The 25,225-nt window shown below is 54.3% G+C and overlaps 1 protein-coding gene across 1 annotated transcript in view; it reads left to right on the top strand.

Annotated features, from left to right (window-relative positions):
* The first annotated feature begins 25 nt into the window (after positions 1–25).
* The window catches only part of CDH22 (cadherin 22), a 67,722-nt gene continuing 42,522 nt past the window's right edge, over positions 26–25,225 (top strand). Inside the window, exons 1-3 of the mRNA XM_063297457.1 lie at positions 26–262; positions 10,677–10,971; positions 17,750–17,869. Coding sequence (XP_063153527.1) covers positions 26–262; positions 10,677–10,971; positions 17,750–17,869 — 652 coding nt within the window. The remainder of the gene's footprint in view (positions 263–10,676; positions 10,972–17,749; positions 17,870–25,225) is intronic.

Consider the following 25,225-nt stretch of genomic DNA (forward strand, 5'->3'; position numbering starts at 1 on the left):
TCCCTGCTCCCAGGGTTCTACAGTGATGGTGCCCCATCGCCCCTCAAGGTTGGGCCTCCTGCTGCTGCTGTGCCTTCTTCTCTGCGCCCCAGACTGCCCGCCAGCAGCCCGGTCCCAGCCTGGGGCACCTGGGGGGTCTGGCCCAGGGGCACCTGGGGATGGTGGCCAGCCAGGCGCCGGGCGAGTGAAACGGGGCTGGGTCTGGAACCAGTTCTTCGTGGTGGAGGAGTACACGGGCACAGAGCCGCTGTACGTGGGGAAGGTAAAGGCAGCGGGGGGGAGGGATCAGGGCACTGCCCTGGATTCAGGTGGCCTGAAGGGGGTGGGGAGGGGCGGTGGGGGCGCAAATACGGGTCGGGCTTGTGTTGCTCTGCTTTGGGCAGCCGGGCGAGGAGGTCCAGTTAATGCACAACCCCCACCCCCTGGGATGGCACAAAGTATCCAGCCTTGGCAACTTCCAGAGGTAGCTTAGCAACCACCTTGTTTCCCGAATGAACCCAGGAACCCAAAACTCACCCGTTTTGCAGCCCTTTCTGCATCATTTGCTACAGCAGCTGCACCCCCCAGAAAGCAGCCAAGCTGCGCAGAAGATGGGGGGGCAGTGGCACACAGGAAGCCCCCCCCCCTCACGCTTCTGCTGGCAGGACCAGGAGCAGTCTTCCCCCCACTCCCCCCCGATTAGCCTGCCCCCTGCTGGAGGGGCCTCCTCTTCTGCACAGTCTCGCAAACAGGCCCAATAACATTTTCATAAAATCTGGATATTCATGCTAATCCTTTTTCTGAAACGGAATTTCCCTGGGGGGCCCCTGTCAGTTGGATGTGGATTTTTGTGTTTTTAAAATAGAATTATGAGGTCAGCATGAGTTACAAAGTTGTGCTTGTTGGACAGATCTTTTTTAGATAGGGAAGGGGATTAAAAGGGAAAAACAGGTTTAATTAAGTTGCTACTATTTAAAAGAAATTGATGAACTTGGGCTTTTTGAGCTAGAGCAAACACTGAAGTGCCTTCGTTAAGGGCAAGCCTTTATCTGATTCCTTTTCTCTCTCCATCCCAGGGTTGTTCTGTATTTGTGAATCTGTGCATTCTGTTTAATCGTCTTAAGGAAAGTGCACCTCTGCTCAGAATTAATTTTGATTTAATTAGTGAGAGGTAATTAATGGCCTCACAAAATCCCAGGTAGCTGGCCCTTTAGGGTAACCAACAATTTTACTTGGCTGGAAGAGCGGGGGCCCGGGGGATCTGTGGCCCAGAGAAGGCAGCAGGAGCCCGGAGAAGGGTTGGTCCTGTCCTTCCCCAGGTGCTGATCCAACCTTTCCAAACTCTGGTGGAGAGTTGCGGGGGGGGGGCGTCCCTGTGCAGTCAGTGCTAGCTCGACTGGGGGCATCCTTCAAACCAAAGGGGAGTGCCCAAGGGGCAGATGAGCCGGGCCCCCTTGCACGTGCCCAACTCTGCAGGCAGCAGGAAGCCAGCCTGATCTAGTGAGGCCTGCTAAAAAGGAAACAAAGACTAGCGAAGCATTCGCATTCCATAAGAAGAAGAGTAATGATCTCTACCATCACACAGGGAAGGTGTGGATGTACAGATGGATTGTTGGTGTGTGCTCCTCAGATATTGGGAGGAATGGCATCCTGCACAATGCATACCTCCAGCAAAAATTCTGCCCAGAAGTAACCTCCCAATAATAATACTTGATAAAAAGTCTTTTGGGTTTAAAAGGTTGCCAAATCAAGAGGTGAAGGCAGCACCTCATAAAAATACAAGTACAAATGACGATCCGCCATTGGTAGTCCGCCCTGGAGGGCCTCCCTGGATAGTCTTAGTGACCATGCAGGAGAAGGAGCCTGACTGGGATCTTGGTTCAGTTTTTCAGGGCTTTTTAAGTCAATAATAAAACCTGGAAACTGGCTGTGATGTGTATGTGCCAGATCAGGTGCTGCATTCTGGACAAGCCACAGGGGTAGCCCCGTGTAGGGCACATTCCAGAAACCTAAATACGAGGTGGTGAGCACCCATAAGGTCTACATCTCGCCAGGCTTCAGTCTTAGCTTATTGGCCCTCCTCCAACCCATCATTAAATCTAGGCACCAGTTCAGGACATGCACATCCCTTCCTGGCTGAGATGTTCTGGAGGAACTGAGCTCCTCAGCATATTGATGGCATCTTATTGCCCTTCTCCTGAGATTGATTTCCAGTGGCTTCATAAAGAGCATCAGGGAGAAGGAAGCATGCAGTTCTTCAGGGAAGCTCTTGTGGAGTTTTGTGCTCCCCAAAACTTTTGCAAAGCAACCCAGCCCTATCTCTTCAAAGATCAAATTGAAATGCCCATGATGCCTCACTTCGTTCTGCTCTGCAGGCCCTCCAGTAACTTCTTGCACTAGCAAACCTGAGAGGTTTCTGTAGTGAACAACAGTTGCACCAAGATCTCTTCCAACTTGTGTGAAAGTACCTGGGAGAGAAGGAAGATGCTGCAAAGCATGGGAGTATCATCAGGGCTGATTGTGCTTCCTCTTTCCCTCCATGAAGAGATTCACATTGCTTCTGCAGTGTGAAGTTTTTCCATTAAGACAAATCTAAATTTCTTTGTGAAGGCCTACAATAATTCCTTATGGCATCCCATAATATTGCTGCCAGGGTACAGAAGCTCAGTCGTCCCACTCTTCTCTCTGAGACCATCCCTGACATGAGGGTGGAATGTGCTGAACCTCCATCCCATCGAGGCACTTCAGGAGGGCTCCTTGTCCAGTGATATCAAAGATGCAGGGAGAGACATCAGGGGTTGTGCTCCACTCTTCCCTGCAGGAGAGCATCCATCATCATGGCCAAAGAAGGTCATTAGGTCCCCAAACTAGGCCTGAACCTTGAAGGAAATGGGCTGGAATGACCGGTTCTTTCCAAACACTCCTGCAGCTGCACAGGCTGTTAGCTAGCATCTGGCTCCCAAAAGTGGTACTGTGACCGGATGGCATTGGGTGTGAAGCTTTGGATCCAATGAGGCTTCTTAGGACTGGACACATCATTGCCAGGATGGGTTTCCTTGTCCCTGAATCATCCCTTGAATAAGCCAAGAGTGGAAAGGGTCAAGAGAGCATGTTGTAGGCCAGGCAGCTAGAAGAATCTTGTCCATACCCCCAGGCCTCAAAAATGGAAAGTGAGATCCCACATAAGTGGACAGGATAACTCACTGGACATGTGACTTGATACTGTGTCAAAATTGTGCAAATCACCCTGAATCTGCCTACTTTTATCCTCAAAGGGCTTTGTGTATTTTTAGCATGATGCCACTCACCTCCAGAAGTTTCTAGAGTGCTGTGGTGAAGTTTCTCTTCTCAGGAACCCAACAGGCCAGGAAGGTCTTTCACAAAGAGCAGGTAGCCTTGTAACTTGTCCTGCTATGGTTCCCCTCCTTGACTGAGCTCCCAGGTGGCTCCTTGAGCTGAAACCATATAAGCATAGCATTTGGACAAAAAACAAGTGCAGCAGGTACATCTTGCCATGGCTCTTCTCCTGCCTGCTCCATCTGAGCTGTCGGGGCCAAAAATAGCCCTCTTGGAATCCTCAGAAGCTGGGGCATCCTTGGTGGCCATCGTTCTGCATGGTGCAAGAGGGCCGGAACTAGAGCACCCCCAGCAGGTGGCTTTCCACCCTCAGTTTGAAGGCCACCAGGGAGGAAGAGAGAGTGAATACCTCCATTTGTCTTTTTATCAAAACATCCTCCTACCATTCAACTGAAATCTGTCTTCCTGTAGCCTTTGAGTTCTTCCTCTGTGGAAGCCTACACAAAGGCTTTGCCCCGTTCTGTGGAAGTGCCTTTCAGGGGCTGAAGAAAGCTGGTCGGGCTTCCTTACAGTCTTCCTCCCTATGCTAAAGCATGCTCTGTTCCTTCAACCTTTCTCTGCCAGGTTTTCTGACCATCTTCACCACCTTCTCTGAGGAGGAGTAAATTCTGGAACTCTGGCCCTTTACAGCCACCTTAAGGTGCAAACCCAGAAGTGGGTCCTGAGTTCCAGAAGAAGTCTAGGAGGAACAGGACAAAGTGGAGCATTTGCTTCTTATGACTCAGAGATTTTAGGTGATGCCACCTCTCAAAATAGTGCTGCTAATCCCTTTCCCTTCCATCTATGCATCTTCTGTTTTAAAAGGAAACACAGAAGGGTTCATGATGGAAGAATGACCTTGGTACCCTCCCTTCTGAGGAGCTTTGCTCAATGAGGTCAGGTAATGTGACTGTGGAAGCCACCTTGATTTTGCCCCGGACCTACATTCCTCCCCACTTTGTAGACTTCTGGCCAGTAAGCCAATCCAGTGCCTGCTCTAACCAGAACATACCACCACCCAATGCAGGAACCCCTGTGCTATTCCAGACAAAGGCTGTCCAATCTTTTCTTGAAAGCCTCCAGTGGTGGAGCGCAGGCCCGCAACTAGAGTCTCTGTCACCCGGGGCAAACATGGATTCTGCGCTCATTTTGGCACCTCCCAGTGCGGCGCCCAGGGCATATGCCCCACTTGCCCCCCCACCCCAGTTGCGGCCCTGGTGGAGCACCCCCATCTTCAGAAAGTAGGCTGTTCTCATAGTCTCACAGTCAGGAAATTCATCCTGATTTGGAGTTTGGCTCTCCTTCTATAAGCGTCCACCTGTTGCTTCTGGTCCTGACTTTGGGCATTATAGAGAATAAGTCCACCCCCTCTTCCCTGGGACAGACCTTCAGGTAGTGGTAGTCTGCTGTCATGTCTCCCCTCAGCTTTCTCTTCTTTAGCGTAAACACAACAGGTTCCTTTAACTGCTTTTCGTAGGCTTTAGCCTCCAGGCCCCGCCCCATCCTTGTCGCTCTTCTCTGCTCTCTTTCCAGTTCCTCAGCATCCTTTTTGTATTGTGACCACAATGGACACAGTATTCCAGGTGTGGTCTGACTGGTGCAGCAGGTAGTAGTAGTATCACTTTCCGTGATGTTGGCACCATGCCTCTGTTGACACAGCCCAAGACCGCACTGGCTCTTTTGGCAGAGAGCTGCTGGCTTACTCTTAATCTGCGTCACCCAGATTCTTCTCACAAGTACTATTGCTGAGCCAGGTACCCCCTATCTTGTATCTGTGCATATGATTTTTACGTTTCTCACCACTGAACCACCTTTGATGGATAGGTCCCAGTGTCCAAGTCTGTCAGGATCTTTCTGAACCGTGAGCCTGTCTTCTGGAGTGTTAGCAATCCTCCCCTGCTCCAGCTTTGTTAGCAATCCCCCACAAATATTATGAGCACCTCTTACATTCCCTCATCTAAGTCACTTATGAAGATATTGAAGGCTCCTGGGCCCAAGACAGAACCCTGAGGTACCCCACTACATACCTCCTTCCAAGTAGACCCATTAAGGACCACACATTGGCTATGGTTGTTCAGCCAGCTGTGAATCTGTCTGGAAATGAGACTATCCATCTCACACTGTTCCAGTTTATCAAGGAGGCAGCTGTGGTCTACTTTATCAAATGCCTTACTTAATTCTAAGTACAGCGCTTCCCCTTCATTCCCTTGGTCCACCAATCAAGTCACACTGTCCAAGAAAGCAATACAATTTGTCTGGCATGACCTGTTCTTAATGTCTCCTTGCTGGCTTCTAGTAACCACCTTGTCCCTTTCTAAGTGCTTGCAAACCCACCGCTTCATTATATTTTCTAGGATTTTCCCAGGTATGGATGTCAAGCTGATTGGTCTTCGTTGCCAGGGTCCACTCTTCTCCCTTTCTAAACTATTGGAACAAGACTGGCTCTTCTCCAGTCTTCTGGTGCTTCTCCAGAATCCTCAAGGATTCCAGGCAGTTGCTCTGAGAAGGCATCCATCAGTTCCTAGGACACTCCGGGATGTAATCCACCCAGTCCAGGAGGCACGAATTCATTCAAAGCCTTGATGGCCTTTACTCCTCATCATCCTGAATCTCTGATGTGCGGGAAGAAGCTGGCATCCATAGCACTGGGAGGCTCACTGGCAGGGCAGGGGACTGCTTGGTGCAGTGGGTCCCAAGAGAGAGGGCAGCAGTGGCAGTTCCCTGCAACAGGGAACTGCAGCTTTATGTGGGTCGGTGGTTGAAAGCCAGTTGGATGGGGACTATATGCCTTCCAAGGGCTGTCGCCGGGGATGCTGGGGTGTGGTGTGTGCGCGCGCGCGTGTGCGCGTGCACATTTGTGTGTTGGGCTGAGTGCCCTCTTTAGATCCCAGCAGTGTGAGATCCGAACGGGGTGGGAGCCTCCTCCTTGGCCCACTGGGCAGCAGCTGCTTAGGGCTTTGGCCCCTGGGCGATGGCAGTGGGTGGGCATTTCGGCTATGGTGGCCATCCTCCTGCCTCGGGGGCTTCTTTCCCCTCCTGAGCAAGGTAAATAGAAGCATAAACTGTCCCTAACAAGACAAATAGAGCAGGGGCCTCGTAAAAGTGGCAGGTGGGCATAAATTCCGGCTGCTGCAGCTGCATCTAAATCCAGAGGTAGGCTCTGGAATGGCTGTTGGGAAGATTGAGTGGCCCATAAACATTTTCATATTTCATTAGCTGATTAATGGAAGACTCACTTTTTTGGCAACTTTGCTGATTCTCAGCAAAAACAGTGGCAGTAAAGGAGGGTGCTTGGTGAAGCCTTTCCAGGAGCTTGTCCCGTTATGGATCGTCCCAATTAATGCCTGTGTTGGCTCTTGCTGAGCAGTCTGATTCAACCTGTCCATTTCCTCTTAATAGATTTCTCACAAGTGGCCGGATTGTAAAAGCCTCTTAGTCTAATGCCGCCAATAAAACTATATCCGGAGATTTGGCCCAGTGTCTGGGCACTCAGGTCAAAGGGAGTAACCTTTGCCTTCCTTCCCTGCTTGCACAAGGACACACACACACATGCAGAGGGGCAAGGAGACCACAGGAGCTGCAGTCTGGGGCAGCAGGAAGATTGGGCAGCCCTCAGGCACAAATCCCCAGAGTTGTGTGCTCAGTGCCAGCTGCGACTTAGGTGTGCTCATCTGACCCTTCCCCCTCCTTGCCCCTCAAGTGCAGAAACCCCAGGCTTGGAGGAAGTTCAGAATGCAGGGACCAGCTCTCAGGCCCTCGCAAGCATTTGCCACCCTGAGAGGCACAGCCTGGGAGAAGTCATCCGGCTTCTGAGGAATGAGAAGCATCCAGCCCTGGACTGCATTGCAAAGGGTCCTGGGAAGCCCAGGACAAAATAGGTGCTGAATTACGTAAGAATCAGAACCTAAGGATGGGCCTGGATTAGGATTAGGAGAAGGTTCCCATTTCCACAAGGGCATTGGGGGGTTAGAACAGGTTCCGAAGAGCCCACAGATGAACCAGGGTCTTGAGAACATGCCCTGCCAGGAGGCACGATAGCCGCGTCCAGGAAGGTGCAGGGAAGATGGCCAGAGCTGTTTTCCATGGCCACAGAAACTAGGACCTGTAATACCTGGAACAAGTTGCAGCCACTTAGAGTCAGCTTAAGCGTAAGGAGAAACTCCCTGATGGTAACATATGGAAGAGTCTCCCTATGGAGCTTGTGGGCTCCCCATCTCTGGAGCCTTTAAGAAGAGGCTGGACAGCCACCAGAAAGTTGGACCAGATGATGCTTGCCATCATCTTCGGCTCCACATTCCGTGATTCGGTGGTTCTGTGAAGAAGGCGTGAGGAGGGACCCTGGAGGAACGTACCTTAGCTAGGATTTTCTGTCTCAACTCTCTGGGCTGCCCTGAGAGAAACACCAAAGGGAAGGTAGCACATTTATTTATTCATTCATTCATTCAATCAATCAATCAATCAATCAATCTTCTATCCTGCCTTTATTATTGGCACCTAGAAAAATGGGCTTGGGGTATTTGGTGGGAGGGACAGTGCCACCCAGCAGAATGTACCCCCCTCCCGTGGCCCCCAAGGAGGGGGTGCTGAGCCTATGGCAAATAAATGTGAGTAGCAGCCCCCTTGGGGTGGGCTTTTGGCTCTGGGGTGGTCCATTGAGAACAAAAAAGGAGGACAGCAGAGACGCAAGCTGGGTGAAGATCTGCAGGCAAAAGAGGACATGCCCAGGAAGAGGAAAGCGAAGAGTGGGGAGGCAGCAGCCGGAACTGGAAAGGAAAGAACGATCAGAGTAACCAAAAGCATATTTGAAGATGCTCAGAACCAAAGAGGAGAAAAGAAACAGAGAAGCGGCTAATTGGAGACAACAAGGAGGAAGCAGAGCTCTTCAGCACCTACTTGGGTTCACTCCTTGCAGGACCCAGGTCTGGTTTTCACCAGGAGGCTGTGAAGGGCAGGACAAGAGACCAAGACTGATAGAAACAGGATCCGGGAATCTCTCTTGTACCCTGCCTCAGCTCAAATGTCCTGGGCCAGATGAGATGCCTCCTACAGCTCTGGAGGAACAAGCTGACCTTTTGCTGGCCCTTCAGTGTGGTTTCTGAGAAATCTGGACATGATGAAATGCCAGATGACTGGAGGAGAGGATAGGGGGTCTCTCTCTCCAAAAAGAGGGGTCCACGGAGGAGTCTCTCTCTCCAGAAAGAGGGATCCAGGGAGTTACAGAGCGGTCAGTCCGACATGGAGGTTTGGGAAGATGGAACAGATTTGTCAGTGCCTCGAAAGCCACCTGGTCATCATCTGAAGCCAGCAGAACAAAGCTGGTCAGGTTAACCTTTTATCGTTTTTTTTAGTCAAACGTCCTCCTTAGTAGATGAAAGGCCGTGGATGCAACATGTCTTGATTTCAGCCACACGGATGACAAACTATTTCATGGCATTCAGATTAGCAAGCTAGTAGAGTGGGCTGGATAGCTTAAGAAGTAGAAACATAGCCACTGGCTCAGGAACCTGTTCAAAGAAAGGTCATCAGATTTTGAGTGGGTGTGCAAGGTTCAATTCCTGGTCCTTCAGCATTTTTATTAAGGACTTGGATGGAGTGAGGCTGGCCCATACTGAATCTGCAGATAATTGGGTGAGAAAACAGCAGCAAGCTTTAAAACAGCTGTGATTAGAGAAATGGACAGAAAATTATAAGAGGAAATTTAACAGAGACAAATGTCATGTTTTTCATTCAGGAATCAAATGCAGGTGTGGTATATCTGACTTGAGGCTGAAATAGTAATTGATTGCAAATTGAATATGAGTGTGATGTGGCGGCAGAAAAGATAAATGCAGTTTTAGGCTGCAATCACAGATGTATAGTATCCAAATCACAGGAAATAATTGTCCCATCCTGCATTGGTCAGGACTTGGCTCAATATGGGGTCCTGTTCTGGATGCTTTAAAAGCGATTCGCAGAAATTGGAGCATGGTCAGAGAAGAGCAGCAAGGGTGATCGGGGACTAGAAAATGCATCTTAGTTAAGTTCCAGAGCGCAAGACACAAATAATAGGGTTATGTTACAAAGGCAGATTCCGGTTTGGTTAGAGGAGAGGCTGGACAGTCCTCTGGCTGGGGTGCTTTGACCTGGGCACCTGTCCTGAGCAGGAGTGGACTGGATGGCCTCAAGCCCCCCTCCCAGCTTGGAGGTCTTATGAACTCAAAGCTTCCCACCATCCTTGGGTTGGTGGGAGAGCTTTGCCCAGGATGACAGCCCGGCTGGTTCCCTCTTCCAGGGCTATCAGGCCCCATGACCTGGCCTAGGACTTCCCCAGAGGCCACCCTGGTGTTGGGGTCCAGGCTGTCTGGTGGCCTGGAGATGCTCTTTGGAGGGGTCAGGCAGGGCCGAGGGTCCCCCTGTCAGAAGAGAAGAGCCGAATCCCATTTCTGCCAAAGGGGAGTTAGGGGGTGTGGGATGATTCCACAGAGGTGGGCGTCTGTGTATTTTGCCTTTGGGCCACAGGGAATGGGCATGTGCTGCACGCCTCCAAGACTGCCTTGGGCATCACCCTGAAGCCTCTGGCCTCGGTCTGTGCAGTGAGGGCTAATAGCTTGCCTTCCCGATGATGAGGAGCAACAGGGCGTCCTCTCCAGAGGAGGACAGAGGCCATTGCCCAGGGCGTCTTTTCCAGGGGCAATGGCCTCTGTCGTCCTCTCTCTCCGTGGGCATTCAAGGACATTTTGGGAGAGGCTTGGAGGTGACCCCTGGAGTTTCTCAGGGGAGGAGGGATTCTTCTCAGAGGGGGCGCCCAGGCAGGCCACCTCTCCACTGAATTAATGGGAAGCAGCCTATGGCAAGAGAGGGCTGGGCTGGGCAAGCGGGAAGCCTCCCCGAATGGCTTTCCGCAGCAAAAACCTGCCCTGACACCGGGCACCAGGGCGACCTAGACTTGCCTTTGGAGGCCTGGAAGGAGGCAGCCCTCTCAGGTCACCCGGCATGCCTCTCCCAGCAGCCCCAGGAAGGAGCGGGCAGGGTGAGGGGTGAGATCCGTGCCTTCAGGAGAAGGCCCCCAGAAGAAGGCAAGTTCAGCTGGCCAAGGAGACCCAAAGAGCTGGATCTCCAGGTGAGGCTCTTGAGGTCTCCGCCTCTTGGCCCCTCTTGTAAGCATGGGGGTGGCCCCAAGAGTCCTTCCAGCTGGGAAGCCTAGATGGCCAGGCTGACGATGCCGGATGAGGTGTGCGATGGGGTCTTGTCTTCTCTGAGGCCTCATTGCTGCAAGAGGAGAAGGTGCTGTGGTCAGCAGCCCCCCCACTTTCCCCTAGGGGCTGGAGGCAGACCCCAAGGGTAGCTCCGCCCTGCGCCTAACCTCCCTCCATCTCCTCCAGATTCACTCAGACTCAGACGAGGGGGATGGCTCCATCAAGTACACGATCTCCGGAGAGGGTGCCGGCACCATCTTCCTGATCGATGAGCTGACGGGGGACATCCACGCCACAGAGCGCCTTGACCGTGAGCAGAAGACCTTCTACACCCTGCGGGCTCAGGCACGGGACCGGCAGACCAACCAGCTGCTGGAACCTGAGTCGGAGTTCGTCATCAAGGTGCAGGACATCAACGACAGCGAACCTCGGTTCCTGGGGGGGCCCTACATCGGAAGCGTGGCAGAGCTCTCCCCCATCGGTGAGTCCCTGGGCATGCAGCGGGGCCGGGGGCTGTGGAAGCCCCTCCTGCTGAAGGGTCCCCTGGTGGAGTTGGCTGCTGACCCATCCACGGCTTCCCTGGGTTGTCCTCCCCGGTTTCCTCCTCTGGATCCCGGAAGGGATGGGTCTCTGCATGGCTCTGGCTTCCCTCAGAGCTCCGGGCCTCCCTAGAGCGGGCTGCCAGCCCCTCTGCCCAGCCTTGGCTCCTGCAGGCGTGCTGCCTGCCCCGGGCACCACTCCTGCAGCTTCGTTTAGCGCCTGCCTCCAATGGGTGCCAGCTCGAGGGCAAAATGTTTCTTTAAAACTGGAAGAGCCAAGGGGGACTCAAGCCTGTCCACCTTAAGGGCTGGAAATGAGAGGCAGGCAGTGCCTCAGGAGGCAGCAGAACAGGGCGTGTCAGTGTCTGCTGGTAGGCGGGGTGGGCAGTTTCAATCTGTTCTCCAAGCCCACAGCTCCCACCCGGCGGCCACTCAGGTTGCTTCTATCTTGGCAGGTCTGAGTCATTTGCAAGCAGCACCATCTGGGTGCAAAGGAAGGCGGGGCAAGGGGCTGACCAGGAGAAGCAAGGGAAGATGCAATGGTCCTGGTTCCTCTCCCCCGAAAAAAATCCCTCTGGGTCTCTCGGTGTAAAAACACCAGTCCAGTGCCCTCTTATTTTCAAGTTACGGGTTGGTGTATTGTGCAACCCTGGAAAATGAGCCCACCGCCATGGCTGCTCTGCCAGGATTGGTACAATCCAGTTTCAGGGCCTCTCTGCGTGCCCTGCTGAAACTGCTGCCCAAACCTGAGAAGGGAGCCCTGCCCGGCCTCAGCCAGGTTCTGGAGAGAAACACTAGGGCCCTCTGTCAGGAAAGGGAGCCGGCCCGTCTGTGGCATTGGGGAGGCAGTGGAGGCCTTTTCCAGGGGGGGGGGGGCAAGTCTGACAGTCCTGCAAACGCAGCCAGTCAGTCAGCCAGCCAGTCAGTCAACCTTACACGCCCGTGCTGTACAGGGATAACGAATGGCTTTTATCTGCTCTGTGTCGGCCCTTGCTCGCCACGAGGGGGAGGCGGAAGGGGGGTATGTGGTGCTGCTGCTGCGTTTCGGGGCTCTTTTCAGTGACACGGGATGAGGAATCTGATGTGCTCCCTTCCCTTGTCATTTCCACAAACCGAAGATCCCACTGCCAGCCCCTCATGGTTCTGCTCCCAAGGATGGGCGCCTGGATCCCCAGCAGGGTTGGGGCTGCTTGTGAACTGGGGCCCCGGGGCTTCTCCTGAATTAACTGCTGGGACCTTCACCAGAAGGGCTGAATGTGGGAGATTTGGCCTATAAATGTGTCCTTCTCCTCCTAGAAAGGGTGAGGCCTCTTGGCTCTAAATCAGGGTTGATCTAATCCTGGCTTAGACCAAGCCATCCCCTCCGGTACAGCAGAGGCCAGCCGAGGCAGGACCGCTCTGCTTCTCAGCTCCCAGCAGGCCCACCTGGGCGGTTTTGACAAGCCCTTCATGGTTGGGGGGCAACCCGAGCCCATCTGGCCAATGCTGCCGAATTTTGGATTCACGCCACCCGGAATCTTTACACGGCAGAGAAACCCTAATCCCTCCTAGAAAGGTCTGTCGTGAGTGGAGTGGCCCAGGAAAGTGAAATAGACAGATACAGGCAGTCCTCCTTAATGACAACAGCTGGGACCAGAATTTTGGTTGCTAAGTGAAGTGGTCATTAAGTGAATCTGACCCAATTTTACAACCTTTTTGTGATGGTCGTTAAGCAAATCACTGTGGGCATTAAACAAACCACATGGTCGTTAAGTGAATCACATGGTTCCCCACTGATTTGCTTGCCAGAAGCTGACCAGGAAAGTCAAAAATGGTGCTCATGTGATCCTGGGATGCTGTAACAGTCATAATTGCAAACTGGTTGCCAAACATCCAAATTGTGATCATGTGACTGCAGGGACATTGTGATGGTTGTAAGTATGAGGACCAGTCGCAAGTTGGTTTTTATAGCACCGTCATAAGTCTGAACTGTCACTAAACAAATGATTGTTAAGCGAGGACTACCTATACATAAATCAGAAAAAAGAGAAACCCACCCACATGAAAGATGTGGTCCCACCCACGCTGACCCTCAGGCTCCCCAAGGAATCCCTAAAGGTCATCCCAGCCACCAAAAATCTGGTGCATCCCCATGTGGGGCACGTGTCTTCCCCCCCAAGGATGCTGCAGCTCGTGGGGCTGGTGTTATTTCCTGTGCGTTTGAGTCCGGTGGCTCCCTAACACGAACTGCTCTGAAGGCCAAAAAGCAAGTTGAAATCAGACTAAAACCACCAAACAGAAGACCAGTTTGCAAGTCCCGGGTCCAGATGGCATCCATGGACAAGTGCAGCGGGCCAGCACAGACCTCCCACCTGCTCCCGCTCTGATGTTCCACCAGCTGCTCCGCTTTCTCCTCTCTGCCGTCCAGCTCTTCCCCGCCCCCACCCGGTCCTTCCTGGGGCAAGACTCTCCGAAACCACCCTGCCCCAAACTGGACTCCGGGCCGCACCTGCGCCACGGCCAAGTTGGAGCCACGCAGAGCCCCGTGTCCCTGCCACCACGAGGCACGGTGGGATTGCATCGCTGTTCAGTTCGGACCATGAAGAAGGAGGCTCTCTGCCACGCTCGCCAGCTGGGACTCCCTGATGCTGGGATTGGTGAAAGCAGGGCAGACAGCTGGGAGTCCAGCAGGGGGTGGGAGCCAGGCCACCCCCTCAAGCCATAGTGGGGTTTATTTCCTTGGGCATGTGGATTTGGGGCTCAGCGTGTGGCATGACTGCCAGCTTGTGGAATTCATTCTCACAGGGAGATGGCTTCAGAAGGGAGGGTGCAGCATCTGCATGGTGCCAGACCAATTTGCGAGGAAGGGCAGAGCGTGGTGGGGCCTCTGCTGTAAGGCAGCTGACCTGCAGGGCAGGCAGCTGCCGGGCAGGTGCAACGGGGGCACAGAGACCTTGCTGGAGGCAGCTGGCTGGCCCTCATGGAGAACGCTCTTGCTCACTGCCTGCTGCCTGTTCTTCTCAGCTGCCCAGGTCCCCGAAGCCTCTGAGCCACCTGCCTGGCAGGCTGGTCCAAAGTCTGTGCCAGCCTGGCTCTCGTGCCTGCGCCCTGTGGTAAGAACGAGGATGCTCCGCATGGTGTGAGATTCTCCCCCAGCCCCATCTCACCTCCCCACTTTTGATGAAAGCCAGAGGGAAACTCTGCATGAAACAATGGAGCCGTTGCCCTGCTCTCCGAGGCCAGCCCTGTTCTCTCTGCATCCGGGCTGTGTGATGGGGCACCAAGCCAAGGAAAATGCCAGCCTCTCCTGCAGAGGGACCTTCCAGGGGGCAGGCAGGGCAGGTGTGCCCAGCTGGTCTGAGCAGAGGAACCCAAGCATCCAGAGCAAAGTGTGTGCCCACCCAGCACCAAGCTGTGGCAGAGGGGTGTGAAGGAGGCTTCTGATGCCTCTCTCCCTCCTCCCTCTTTGCTCCCCCAGCGGCTGCCCCCTTGCCAAGGCCCTGTCATGTTCACTGTTCCAATGTGCACTGTACATCGTAACGTTTCACATGCCATGTTACTGACCTTGTGCCAAGCTCTGTATCTATGTTCATTTTAATGGAATGTGTTTGGGTTATGTGTTCGGCTCAAGGACTTTTCCACCGCAACGTCAAGAGCCGTTAGGAGCACCTGGGATTGTGAGCCTGGGAAGAGTCTACGGGGGGAGGGATCTCGTTTGTACCGAAGGGTTTTTAGTTTGCATTTGGCGCGCTTTTCCCATTCTCAGCTTTCTTTGTACTGCATACTATTCTTAAATAAACCAGATTTTATTAAGCTCTTGCTTGTGAGTCTGAGAGTATTTTAGGATAGGCAACCATTACATAAAGCTGAGAATCTCCAAAGTATACCGCTAGCTCCTACCGAGATCAATTCTTGTGAGGGAACCAGTTAGTCATGGCAGAGTCGAAGCTAGAGTCCGGGAAGCTTGAGGAGTCGACTAACCCATTATCCGAGTCGACAATTCGGAGTAGAGAGCCGAGCCCCCCCACCCCCGAACTTTCATATTACCCGAAGGAGTCGAGTTCCAGCCCTGAGCTGGGGGGATCTAGCGATGGCGGAGAGCCAGAGCAACCGGCACCACGTGAATCACCCGCGGAGCTGATCAGCTGGGATATGATGGGAGAGCCCCAGCCGGGGACGTCCCAGGCATCGTGGAAGCGCCGTTTCCCGCTGACCCCAGAGGTGGAATCTACCACGGTAGCAACGGGGAGGCAGCCTGGCGTAAGACAGAGGGAGGAATCTCAAACCCCTGAGAGGCCGAGAGTACTGGAGACAAAAATGGAATCGGTAGAGTATCTGCTAAAAAGCCTGTCTTTGGCGATGGGCAGCCAGGCGAGATATGATGGGAGTCCTAGCTTCACGCAACCATCACCCATCCTCCCCCCCAAACCGCCGGCAGAGCAGGGCCGCAGATGACTCCGGGATGGATCTCCGCCCCGAAGAGGAACCACTACCGTGACTTGGGGACCCACCACTCGACCTCCCGCCGGTCCTGCTCCAGCAGGAGGGGCAGTGAAGGACTTTTCTGTCAAATTTGATGGGGATCCCACCAAGCTATCCTTTTTCCTAACTAATTCGAAGAGCTACATGGAGCAATTCGGGCCATGCTTCCCTTCTGAAAAGACTAAGATAATGGCAGTGGCCACTAAGCTAAAAGGCAGAGCGGCAGACTGGTATGTCCAATTAACGGAGGCTGACGCCCCTGAGCTCGAGTCCTTTGAGGACTTCTTGTTGGCACTAAAGCTGCATTTTGAGGATCCTCTGGCCAAGGCAAGAGCCAAGGAGGCGCTAAAGGATCTCATCCAGGGCCCCAGGTCGGTAGCCGACTATGCCCTGGAATTTAAAGCCTTGGCAGGCAAGGTCCCCGATTGGTCTCAGTCAACCTTAGTAGAAAGGTTTAAAGACGGACTCAATTGGGACGTCCTAAAATGGGCGCTATGCAGAGATGACCCAGAGTCGTTGCACGACTGGATCTGTCTGGCCGGGAAGGCAGAGCATGCCCAGTGCACCTACATGCAAGCCAGAAGGCACGACAGACCACCACCTGCGATGCAAGGATCACGAACTGGGGCAACGGCTACCCCATCAGGCTACCGAACATGGGACGAAGAGAAACAGCGACGCTACACACGAGGCCAGTGTATCCGATGTGGAAAGGTCGGACATCGAGCCGCAGACTGCCCAAAAACCAGGGCTGGAGATTGAGCGACTAAAGCGCCGACCAAATCGCCCCCCCCCCATCACAATGGATGACAGTGGCCAAGGGGGCTACGGATGTCGAAGAAGAGATTTACTTCTCAGGAGAGGCTGAGGTTGCCTCTGCGGAGCCGGTGGGAAACGCCAGCCACCTGCCCTGAAAAGCGCCTGCGGGCAGGTGGAGGAGGATGGGCGTGAAGATGCTATGGTGAGTGCTGACTGCCCCACTCTAGCAGTGAAAGTGAAGTTGGGCTCCCGCACTAGAACTACGGAAGTCTGGGCTCTCGTTGACTGGGTGTTCAAGGTGTCTCATCCACCCTGATCTGGTGGCTGCATTGGACTTGCCTAGCTTTCCTCTCCAGCAGCCTTTGATCTTCACCCAGCTAGACGGGTCAACAGCGGGTGGGGGTCCGGCGACTCATTTCACTGGAAATGTAGCGATGCAGATGGGCAGCCACAAGGAAGCTTTAAATTTTATTGTGGCGCCGGTTGGCAATCCCATGGTAATTCTGGGGATTCCCTGGTTGACTTGGCGCAGCCCATATATAAATTGGGAGCACCGAACGATCACTTTTAGGGATGGGTTTTACCAAGCTCCTACAGCGGAGAGACCTTTATGTTGGGGGGTGGGAAGAGCTGCGATCGCCACGCCGCACCCCAGCTTACCACACTTAGAAGGCTTGCCCGACCTATACCAAGACTTTGCAGATGTCTTTGGGGAAGTAGAGGCAGACCAGCTACCCCCCCATTGAAAGACTGACTGGAGGAGGGCAGCAGTCAGGACCCGCCTTGAAGGTTATCCCTGCCTGTGGATGTGCAGCGAGAAGGCCCACCCAATGACTGCAGGGAGTGCCCTGCTGGCTGGAGAAGAGCTCTCCTCTTCCAGGACTGCCCAGCACAGGGGTGGCATCTCTGTGCCCAAGCCTGCCAGCCTCCCTTGGCTCTCCCACACCCCACAGCTGGGGGTCTTCTGGCAGGCGGCCCACTGGACGTGGCTGTGTCGACCCCTCGGAAAGGTTTCCCTTGGGATCAGCCCATGTTTGGGGTGGTGAGGCAGCAAGCAGGTGCCTCCTTCCTGCTTTTAAGAGGTTTTGAAGTTCCTGCTCTTGATGATGGCCTTGTCACCCTTTTTTATCCTGTTCTATTTTAAATGTCTAAGTGTGTCAAAGAGTTTGAGCTGTGCAAGAGCTTTTCCAGGAACCCCGTGACCCCCCTGCAGCCCCCGGCTTGTTCAAACACAAAGACACCCTGCTCTGCTCCTCAGCCTCCTCGGTCCCCCATTTGTCAGAAGGGGCAGGACGTCAAATCCCAGTGGCAGCCTGATGAAGCGCTGGTTTAAAAAGCTGCGGCTTAAGATCGATAACTGACTTGCAGCAGTTTGATGGACCTGGATCCCCTTGGTCCCCTTTCTAGGGGAGCCTTCACCGGAGAAGGCAGTGTGCTTGCCAGGGCAGGGGGCACAGCCAAACCCTTGCGGTCCCTCACCCGGCCTTCCCTTCCCTTCAGGGACCTCGGTGATGCAGGTCCTGGCCTCCGATGCGGATGACCCCACCTATGGAGCTAGTGCCCGTGTGGTCTACAGCGTCCTGGAGGGGGAGCGGCACTTCACTGTGGACAGCAAGACAGGTGAGGGCTGGTGGGCCTGGGGCGCTGGGGCGGGGGGGCTCAGCTGCCTGGGTGCCAAGAAATAAGGCAGGCAGCAGCAATGGCTTTGGGTGCGCCGGCTTTTGGGGACAGATGATGGGGGTGGACCGCCTGCCCTTCTGCCCAACCTCAGCATCTGCTGAGCCAGAGCAGCCAGGACCCCGGGGCTGGCCTTGTGCAGGTGTGCAGGTGTGTTGTGGCATGTGCAGTTGGTGCGAATCCCTGGCCCGCTCTGCAGCCAGGCCCCCTCACAAGCAGGCTGGTTCTGGTTCTGAGCATCCTCAGCAGCAATTCCCCCTGAGCCCCTTTGGGGGGTGCTGGGGGAAGGAAGAAGGGAAGGAGCAGCTGTCCCTGCCGTGATTTTCCTGGAGCTGGCTGGTTAGCATCAGGCCTTTGATTAAAGGTAACACTTTAAATTAAGGATTGCTTTATAAATGCTCTATTAATATTTAATGAACGAACAGTGGAAGCCGCTCCATCCTTTAATAACTCCTAATAAAGCTGCTGTAAAATGTCTCTGCAATGAATCCCAAGCAGATGATGTCACCGCCAGCAGCAGCAATTCCAAGGGGAGGGGCCGGCCCAGGCTGTGGAAGGGGGAGAGGTGAGTGCAGGGCACATTCCTCCCCTCGCCCCCCCCCCATCCTCAGGAGAACAGCAGGCCCCACCTCAAAGTGGGCCCCCTCCAGTTGTGAAGGTCCAGGGAAGTGCCCCAGGCTGGAGGGCAGTTGGCCTGGCAAGGCGGGCAGCGGCATGTGTCGGACGAGGCGTGGCTTGGGGCAAACGGGGAGCAGGCGGGCCCTCCCTCTCTGAGACCTAATAGGAGCAACCCAGCCAGAGATCCCGAAGGACCAAAGACCTCGTCAGATCCCACGGTGCCAACCACTGCCAAGGGGCATCGCGTGGCTGTCGGGGGGAACGTGGGGCAGGCAGGGCTGGCCGGCTTCCTAGCCAGGAGGGCCAGGGATTCCTCCAGGAGCAGCAGCAGTTGCGGGCAGGCCATGGCGCTGAGCACTTTGCCCTGCCTCGAGGGGCTGCGAGGGGAGGAAGTGGGGCTGGAGGAGGTGGAGGTCAGTATCGGCCACCGCTCCCCAAGTGAGCCCGTCCTTTGCCTCAAGGCTGCTCCGCTTCCCATCGGACGTGCTTCTTCCCACTCAGGGCAAAGGCTCTGAGGCTCTTCCTCCCTCGTCATGGGGCTCTTCCGCTGCCCCCCCCCCCACTGAAGCAGCTGGAAACGGAGCTGGCTTAAGAGGCTGCCCCTGAGGTTCCACCCGGCCTTCGTCTGGCCAGACGTTCTGCCCCGACGGCCCCATTTCTCTCCTTTCCGGGGTGGGTCTTTGGTTTCCATCAGGAGACCTTTCGCGGGATCCCTTGGGGACTGCCCCGGGGAGGCCCAGCATGGCCAGCCGGCCATGCACCTCGCTTGAGCCAGGCCCAGTCAGAAACGCTTTTGGACGTGGGGCCGGAAGGGGCGGGGGCCTCCTTCGTGGGGGGCCAGCAGCTGGTCAAGAAGGAGGAGGTGGCTCCTTCTCCAGGGACTGCTCGAGGGCCATCATCATGCCAGGTGAGCGGGCTCCGAACTACCAAGGGTGGCCGCTCAGCCGGCCTCCCCACAATTTGTCCGGGTCAGTCCAGAGAAGCGGGACCCAGCCGCCCCCAAAATGGGCTGATCCTGTGGGGAGGCGCCAGCCCTCCTCCCCGCAAACCCTTCCCGAGATGTTGGCCTTCAGCTCCCAGAATTCCAGGCCGCAGGGAGCTTCTGGGTATTGCAGACCTGGACAGCAGGAGAGCACAGGACTGATTGGGAAAGGTTGTCTGGGACCAGGCATTCCCAGGCTGGAACTTTCTGCTGACTGCTCCACTGATCAGGATGGGGGGCCACTGGGAAGAGTGCGGGTGCAGCTGGCTGGGCTGGGGACACCCTCTTGGGGTCGTGGTCACTGGCGAGGAGGGCTGGCTGCTTCCTCCTGGCTGGGCGCTTCCCTTCCTACCTGCAGGCTCATCCCCTCTCTGTGTGGGGGAGAGCATCTTCTCCCCCTCCCCCCCCTTTTCTGACCCAACAGCCAAGCAGTGGGCTGTGCCTGGGCGAGCTTGGCCGCCCTGGGGCCCTCCAGCCACCCCCCCCCCCCTTAAGCCACTGACAGCATATCCTGCCATGCACCGGGCAGTGCCTTCCTGGGCCCAGAGCTTCAGGTTTAATTGCCCAGATCGGCAGCTTAACTTGCAGAGCCATCGTGATCATTAATGCTGTAAAAGGAGCCATAAAATCTGGCACATTCATTTTTGTAATATATGATAATGAGAGCTGTTTGCGTTTCCTTTTTGACTTTGACCTGATTTCTCTTCTCTTGCGCATCCTGGAAGGCCCAAGAGGACCTTAGCTGCAGCTTAGCTGCACAGCGCTCTCAGGGCCAGGATAGGGGGCAGATGCACGTTTGCACAAATACAGGAAAGCGTGTTTGTGTTTGGGAGGGGTCTGTGCATGTATGGGATCTGGGCAGTGTGCCTGAGGCTTCCTCCATCACCTGCCATCCTTCTAGAAATGTTCTTGTAATGGTATGTAGGAAAGACCTTGGGAGACGAGCAAGAGACGCTGCCAATGGAACGGTCAGATAAGAGCCGGCATAGCCTGCAGCTGGAGAGTGGGCAGGGCAAGAGGCCCAGAAGAGACCCTCCCTAGTTTCTTGGGTGGTAAAGGAGGCGGGGGAAGAATTGTTCTTTCAGACTTGCAAGATTCTGTCAGTGTCGCATTACAATGAAGTAGAATTAGCTCATCTGATCGTGTTTCCTGTCTGGTCTACCTGGTACAGCTGACACATTAAGAACAAATATACTCCTTTCACACCAGAAAACCTAAAGATGGCCTTGGGCTGCCTCATCAACTGGTTGGAGATGAGATGGGGGCTACGTCATGTGGACATGTCCTCAACAAATGGTTAGCGGAAGGCATCTTTGCATCACATAAAGATGAAGCCTTAGTGGGGCACTAATCAGCAATAAAGGAGATGTGGGGGGAGAATTGTTCCTTCAGACTTGCAAGATTCGGTCAATGTTGCATTACAATAAAGTAGAATTAGCTCATCTGGTTGTGGTTCTATCTGGTTTACCCTGCAGGGCTGCCATTAACCTTGCAAGTCTGAAAGGACATTTCTCCCCCGCCCCCCCCCCCGTCTCCTTTACCACCCAAGAAACTGGGGTGGGTCCCTTCTGAGCCTCTTGCCCCACCCACTATCCAGCTGTGGGCTATGTTGTCTCAACTATCTGACCGTTCCCTCGGCAGCATCTCTTGGCCCGGTCTCCCAAGATCTTTCCCACATATCATTACAGTTGCTGACAAGGTGGCCTGAGCGTGGTAGCCATGGGTGATGGTGGAAAGCTGCACACCCAAGTCCAGTCTTTGGATCAATACAGGGTGCCCATGTGCTGAAGGGCCCCTGGAGGGGAGTCCTGCAAGACCTGGGCAGTGGGATACACTAGTGGCCAGTCTTGTCTTGAAAGGGAGGGAGGGAGGGGGGGAGGGAGGGAGGAGGCCACCTGCCTCTTGACAGTCTGCCTTGTCCCAAGTTCCCAATTTGCTGACATAAATTGGAAACAAATAGCTAATGAACAGTCCGCTTTGAGTTTAGGGCCAGGCCACCCCAGACATGCAAAGCGGGGACCCCCACCCCGGTCTGGCTTTGGAACAGCCATGGAGTAGGTAGCTTCTCTTGAATGTATCTACAGGTGGGACAGTGGAGAGGACACCCCAGGGGCTCCAAGCTGTCTTGTCTCTCTCAGGCAGTCTCATGGGTTACGTGGCCAGGTTTTCCCAGTCTTGAGAAGGTGGGAAGCTGCTGCCTTTGCCTGGTGGGAAGAGCAGCTCTCAGCTGCTGGGGGAGGAGACCACATTGTTGTCACTTGGCCTTTCTCAGCCCAGTGACACAGCTGGGAAGCAGGGTTGGCCTGCCTTCCTTCCTTCCTTCCTTCCTTCCTTCCTTCCTTCCTTCCTTCCTTCCTTCCTTCCTTCCTTCCTTCCTTCCTTCCTTCCTTCTCCCAAGCAGCACCAGTCCTAGAAGAAGCTGCCCTCCCCTTTTTCCTCCTCCACATCTTACTTAATTTAAACGGTTCTACCCACCACCCACCCACTAACCGGAGCACTTTGAGGCAGCTGAGATCCATGTTGACTGTGGCTGCCTGGGGAGGAGACCACTCCCAGGCCTTGCAGGGCCTTGATGAAATGCTGGCAGGATGGCCTGGGGCCACCCCCTGCGCTCCCCCATGTTCACTGGCCTCCAAGGCGGCCCTTCTTTTAACCGAGCGACTAGGGCTGCCTGCAGGAGATCCGGGTGAGTGTCAAAGCGTGGCCATCTTTATTTCTATTTATTTTATTTGTACTTTCTGTTGTATATTGTATAGTTTTTATTTTTATTGTGTTTAGAGTTGTTTTATTCCTACCACGGATGTTTTAGTCCGTATCTGTTCTATGCAAGCTGCCAAGAGTATTTTTGGATTTCAGTGGCATAGGAATATGTTTAATAAATGAGTAAATCAATAAGGGGAAGACACCCCAAGGCATGGACATGCACATCTACCTGTGCCCTGTGCCAAGGATGGGAGGAAGCGCCAGGCTGGCTCTGGGGGAGGGAGGTGTGGCCGAGAACCAGCGGAGAGGTGCATCCTCCGCAGGAAGGGCCTGCTGGTGTCTGGGCCGGAAGGCTTTCCTGTGCCCTGTGCTGGGGGAGGATCACCCCCCTCACTGCCTGCTCCCTCTCCTTGATGCAGTCGGTTGGGTCTGGGCGTCATGGGCTCCCCGGCCCAGCTCAGACAGCGGTGGCGAGGGTGCCCTTCTGAACTTGCCCCCCCCCAGTTCTCCTGGTCAGGGCTCAGATGCCCTGCAGCGCGTCTCTGGACAAGGCATCCTGCCACTCCCGCCTGAGGGCCCTTCCTCTTGCCGGCGAGTGTGAAGAGAAGCTGGCTTCATGGTCAGCTCCTGCATGCTGACAGGCGGAGATCCCTCGACTGTGGCCCTCTTTGGAACTGGTGGGCTCCAGCAAGGGAGGCTGGGCTCTTTGGTGTCCTGCCTTTCAGGGCCCATGAGCCCAGCAGATAGGCTGCCTTGCTGGCCAGGCGAGGTCTTCTTCACTGAGCAGCTGGCACTGACAGATTGATTTTAGCTCATCTGGTCACAGCTCGGATTCTTTTCTCTTGCTTTTATTGAATGTCCCTAAAGCATCTTTGTTTGTTATTCTTAGCATCCTGGACTAGGATCTTTTGCCTTCCTGACTCCAGCTCTACTTGTCTGTATTCTTCTAGGTGACCTGCCCTCCTTCCCCCTCCTCTGCAAGTCCTTTTCCCAAACTCTCCCCATGTCTCTGGGGTGGCAGCTATTTATAGCCAGAGTTCATCAGACAGATCTCGTGAGTTAGCAAGCAGCTGGTGCTTCTCTTAGCTGATAAAGAAACTGGGAATGGAAATCTCACCCAGGACAGACTTTCCTTGGGGGGTCAAGGCTGCAGCCCAAAGAAGGGGCAAACCCAATTCCTTGTCCCTTCCCCAGGGTCAGCAAGGTGACCGCAAAGCCTGCCCCCTTCCCTGCCTGACACCCAGGGGCTGCTGGCTGGGTTCAGAGGGGTTTAGCATAGTGTGAGGACCCAGCCACTGCCTTAACTGTGGTGTGAACCAGGCCACCCCATTAAATTATGACAGGGTTTATTTGGACATAGCATGTCATGGGAACACAACAATTGTGTCTTGTATGTCTGGGCTTCGGTTTTCACCCTTTGCAGGAATCCAGGCATCGAGTGCGACTGGTGACCTCCCTGTAGTCGTCTTTCAGCAGATCTAGTTGGCAGAAGTGTCTTGTTTCCCAAGGCTCAGTGCTAAAAAAGGCCCAAGAAGATGGAAGGGAAGCAAGCCGGGCTGTCTCCATCCTGGCAGGGCAGGGGCACTGGGGAACCTCCTACTGCAGTTTAATACCCAGCAGTGGGTATTTATGGGCATGGGAAAGTCTGTGATTATTCTTAACAACATCACAAAGTCTTTTGCAAAACGTAAAGTACCAAACAACAAAAGTTAAAAGATCTTCAGCATCAGCATCCTCCCAACTGAACAGTTGGAAGGAGACACATCACAGGGAGCCAGAAGCTTGGAAAAAACAGGTGCATCTTTAGCAACCAGCGAAAGTGAAATACTGTAGATGACAGATGCCTCTGCCGGGAGAGAGTCCTGTGTTTGATAGCATTATCATCCACAAATGTGTCTAATCCCTTTGTCAAGCCATCCAACTTGCTGGACATGAACGGCATCCCGCAGCTGCAAATTCCACAGTTTCATGGTGTTGTGGAGATCGGTTTCTTTTATCCACCTGGAATCTCCCAGCGTTCAGGTTAAAAGGATTCTTGCATGAAGACCGTTAGTGGGTTTCTTTTCTTCTGAGTTTGTCAGGAAGGTTTAGAACTTCATCTCTTGTCACTGCCATCTGCCTTGAATCCCCTTCCTTGGGGAAAAAGAGTTTTGGCATAGAAGTTTGTGCTACACCTTCTGCGATTGGCTTGCTACAAAGTCTTGTCCTCTTCCTCCATTAGCAGGCCATTAACCCCTTCTGATCCAATGTTCCAACCAACCACCAGCCTAGCTGATTTCACTTTCTTTGATAGTGGGTTGTAATCACGGAGATGCTTCTCAAAATTGCTTTATTCTGTTCCTTTACTGTAAGTCTGTGCTCTTCACTGGGATCTCTGTGCTTCACAAACCTGGGATTCTGCACCCATGCAGCACCCCTTGGGACTTTTCCAGGCTGACAGCAGGGTTTGGCAGCAGCCCCACCTCAGTTGCAGCTAAACTGGCTCCCACCAAACCTGTCCATACTTTAGTTGGTTACCTTCTTGCTTTACAGGTAGTCCTTGAGTTGCGAAGTTATTGGTCCTCGAAGTTCTGGCTGTTGCAGCAGCCCCATGGTCACATGGACAAAATTTGAGCACTTGGCAACCAGCTCGCATTTATGACTGGCTGCAGCAGCCCATGGTCACATGATCACCATTTGCGACCTCCCCTGCTGGCCTCCCACAGCAGAGTCAATGGGGAAGCCAGCAGGGAAGGCTGCAAATTGCTCGGGTGAGTCTCCCCACACCCTCTTTCCCTGGCCTCCCTGCACTCACACAAGTGCGCTCTCCCATGCCCTCTTTCCCTGGCCTTCCTGAGCTTGTTCCACGCCGCACCACAGCACCCCTCCCCCAACTCATGCAGGCCCTGCTCTGGGCCTCCCAGGGCCCCCCCGCCCCCTGCGGCAGCCCCGCACTCTTTGCCTGGATCTCCCTCCGTTTTCCGCGGGGTTATGACAACAACCAGGATTGCCTGGCC

This window comes from Candoia aspera, chromosome 3 (assembly GCF_035149785.1).
Source record: "Candoia aspera isolate rCanAsp1 chromosome 3, rCanAsp1.hap2, whole genome shotgun sequence".
Taxonomy (NCBI): domain Eukaryota; kingdom Metazoa; phylum Chordata; class Lepidosauria; order Squamata; family Boidae; genus Candoia; species Candoia aspera.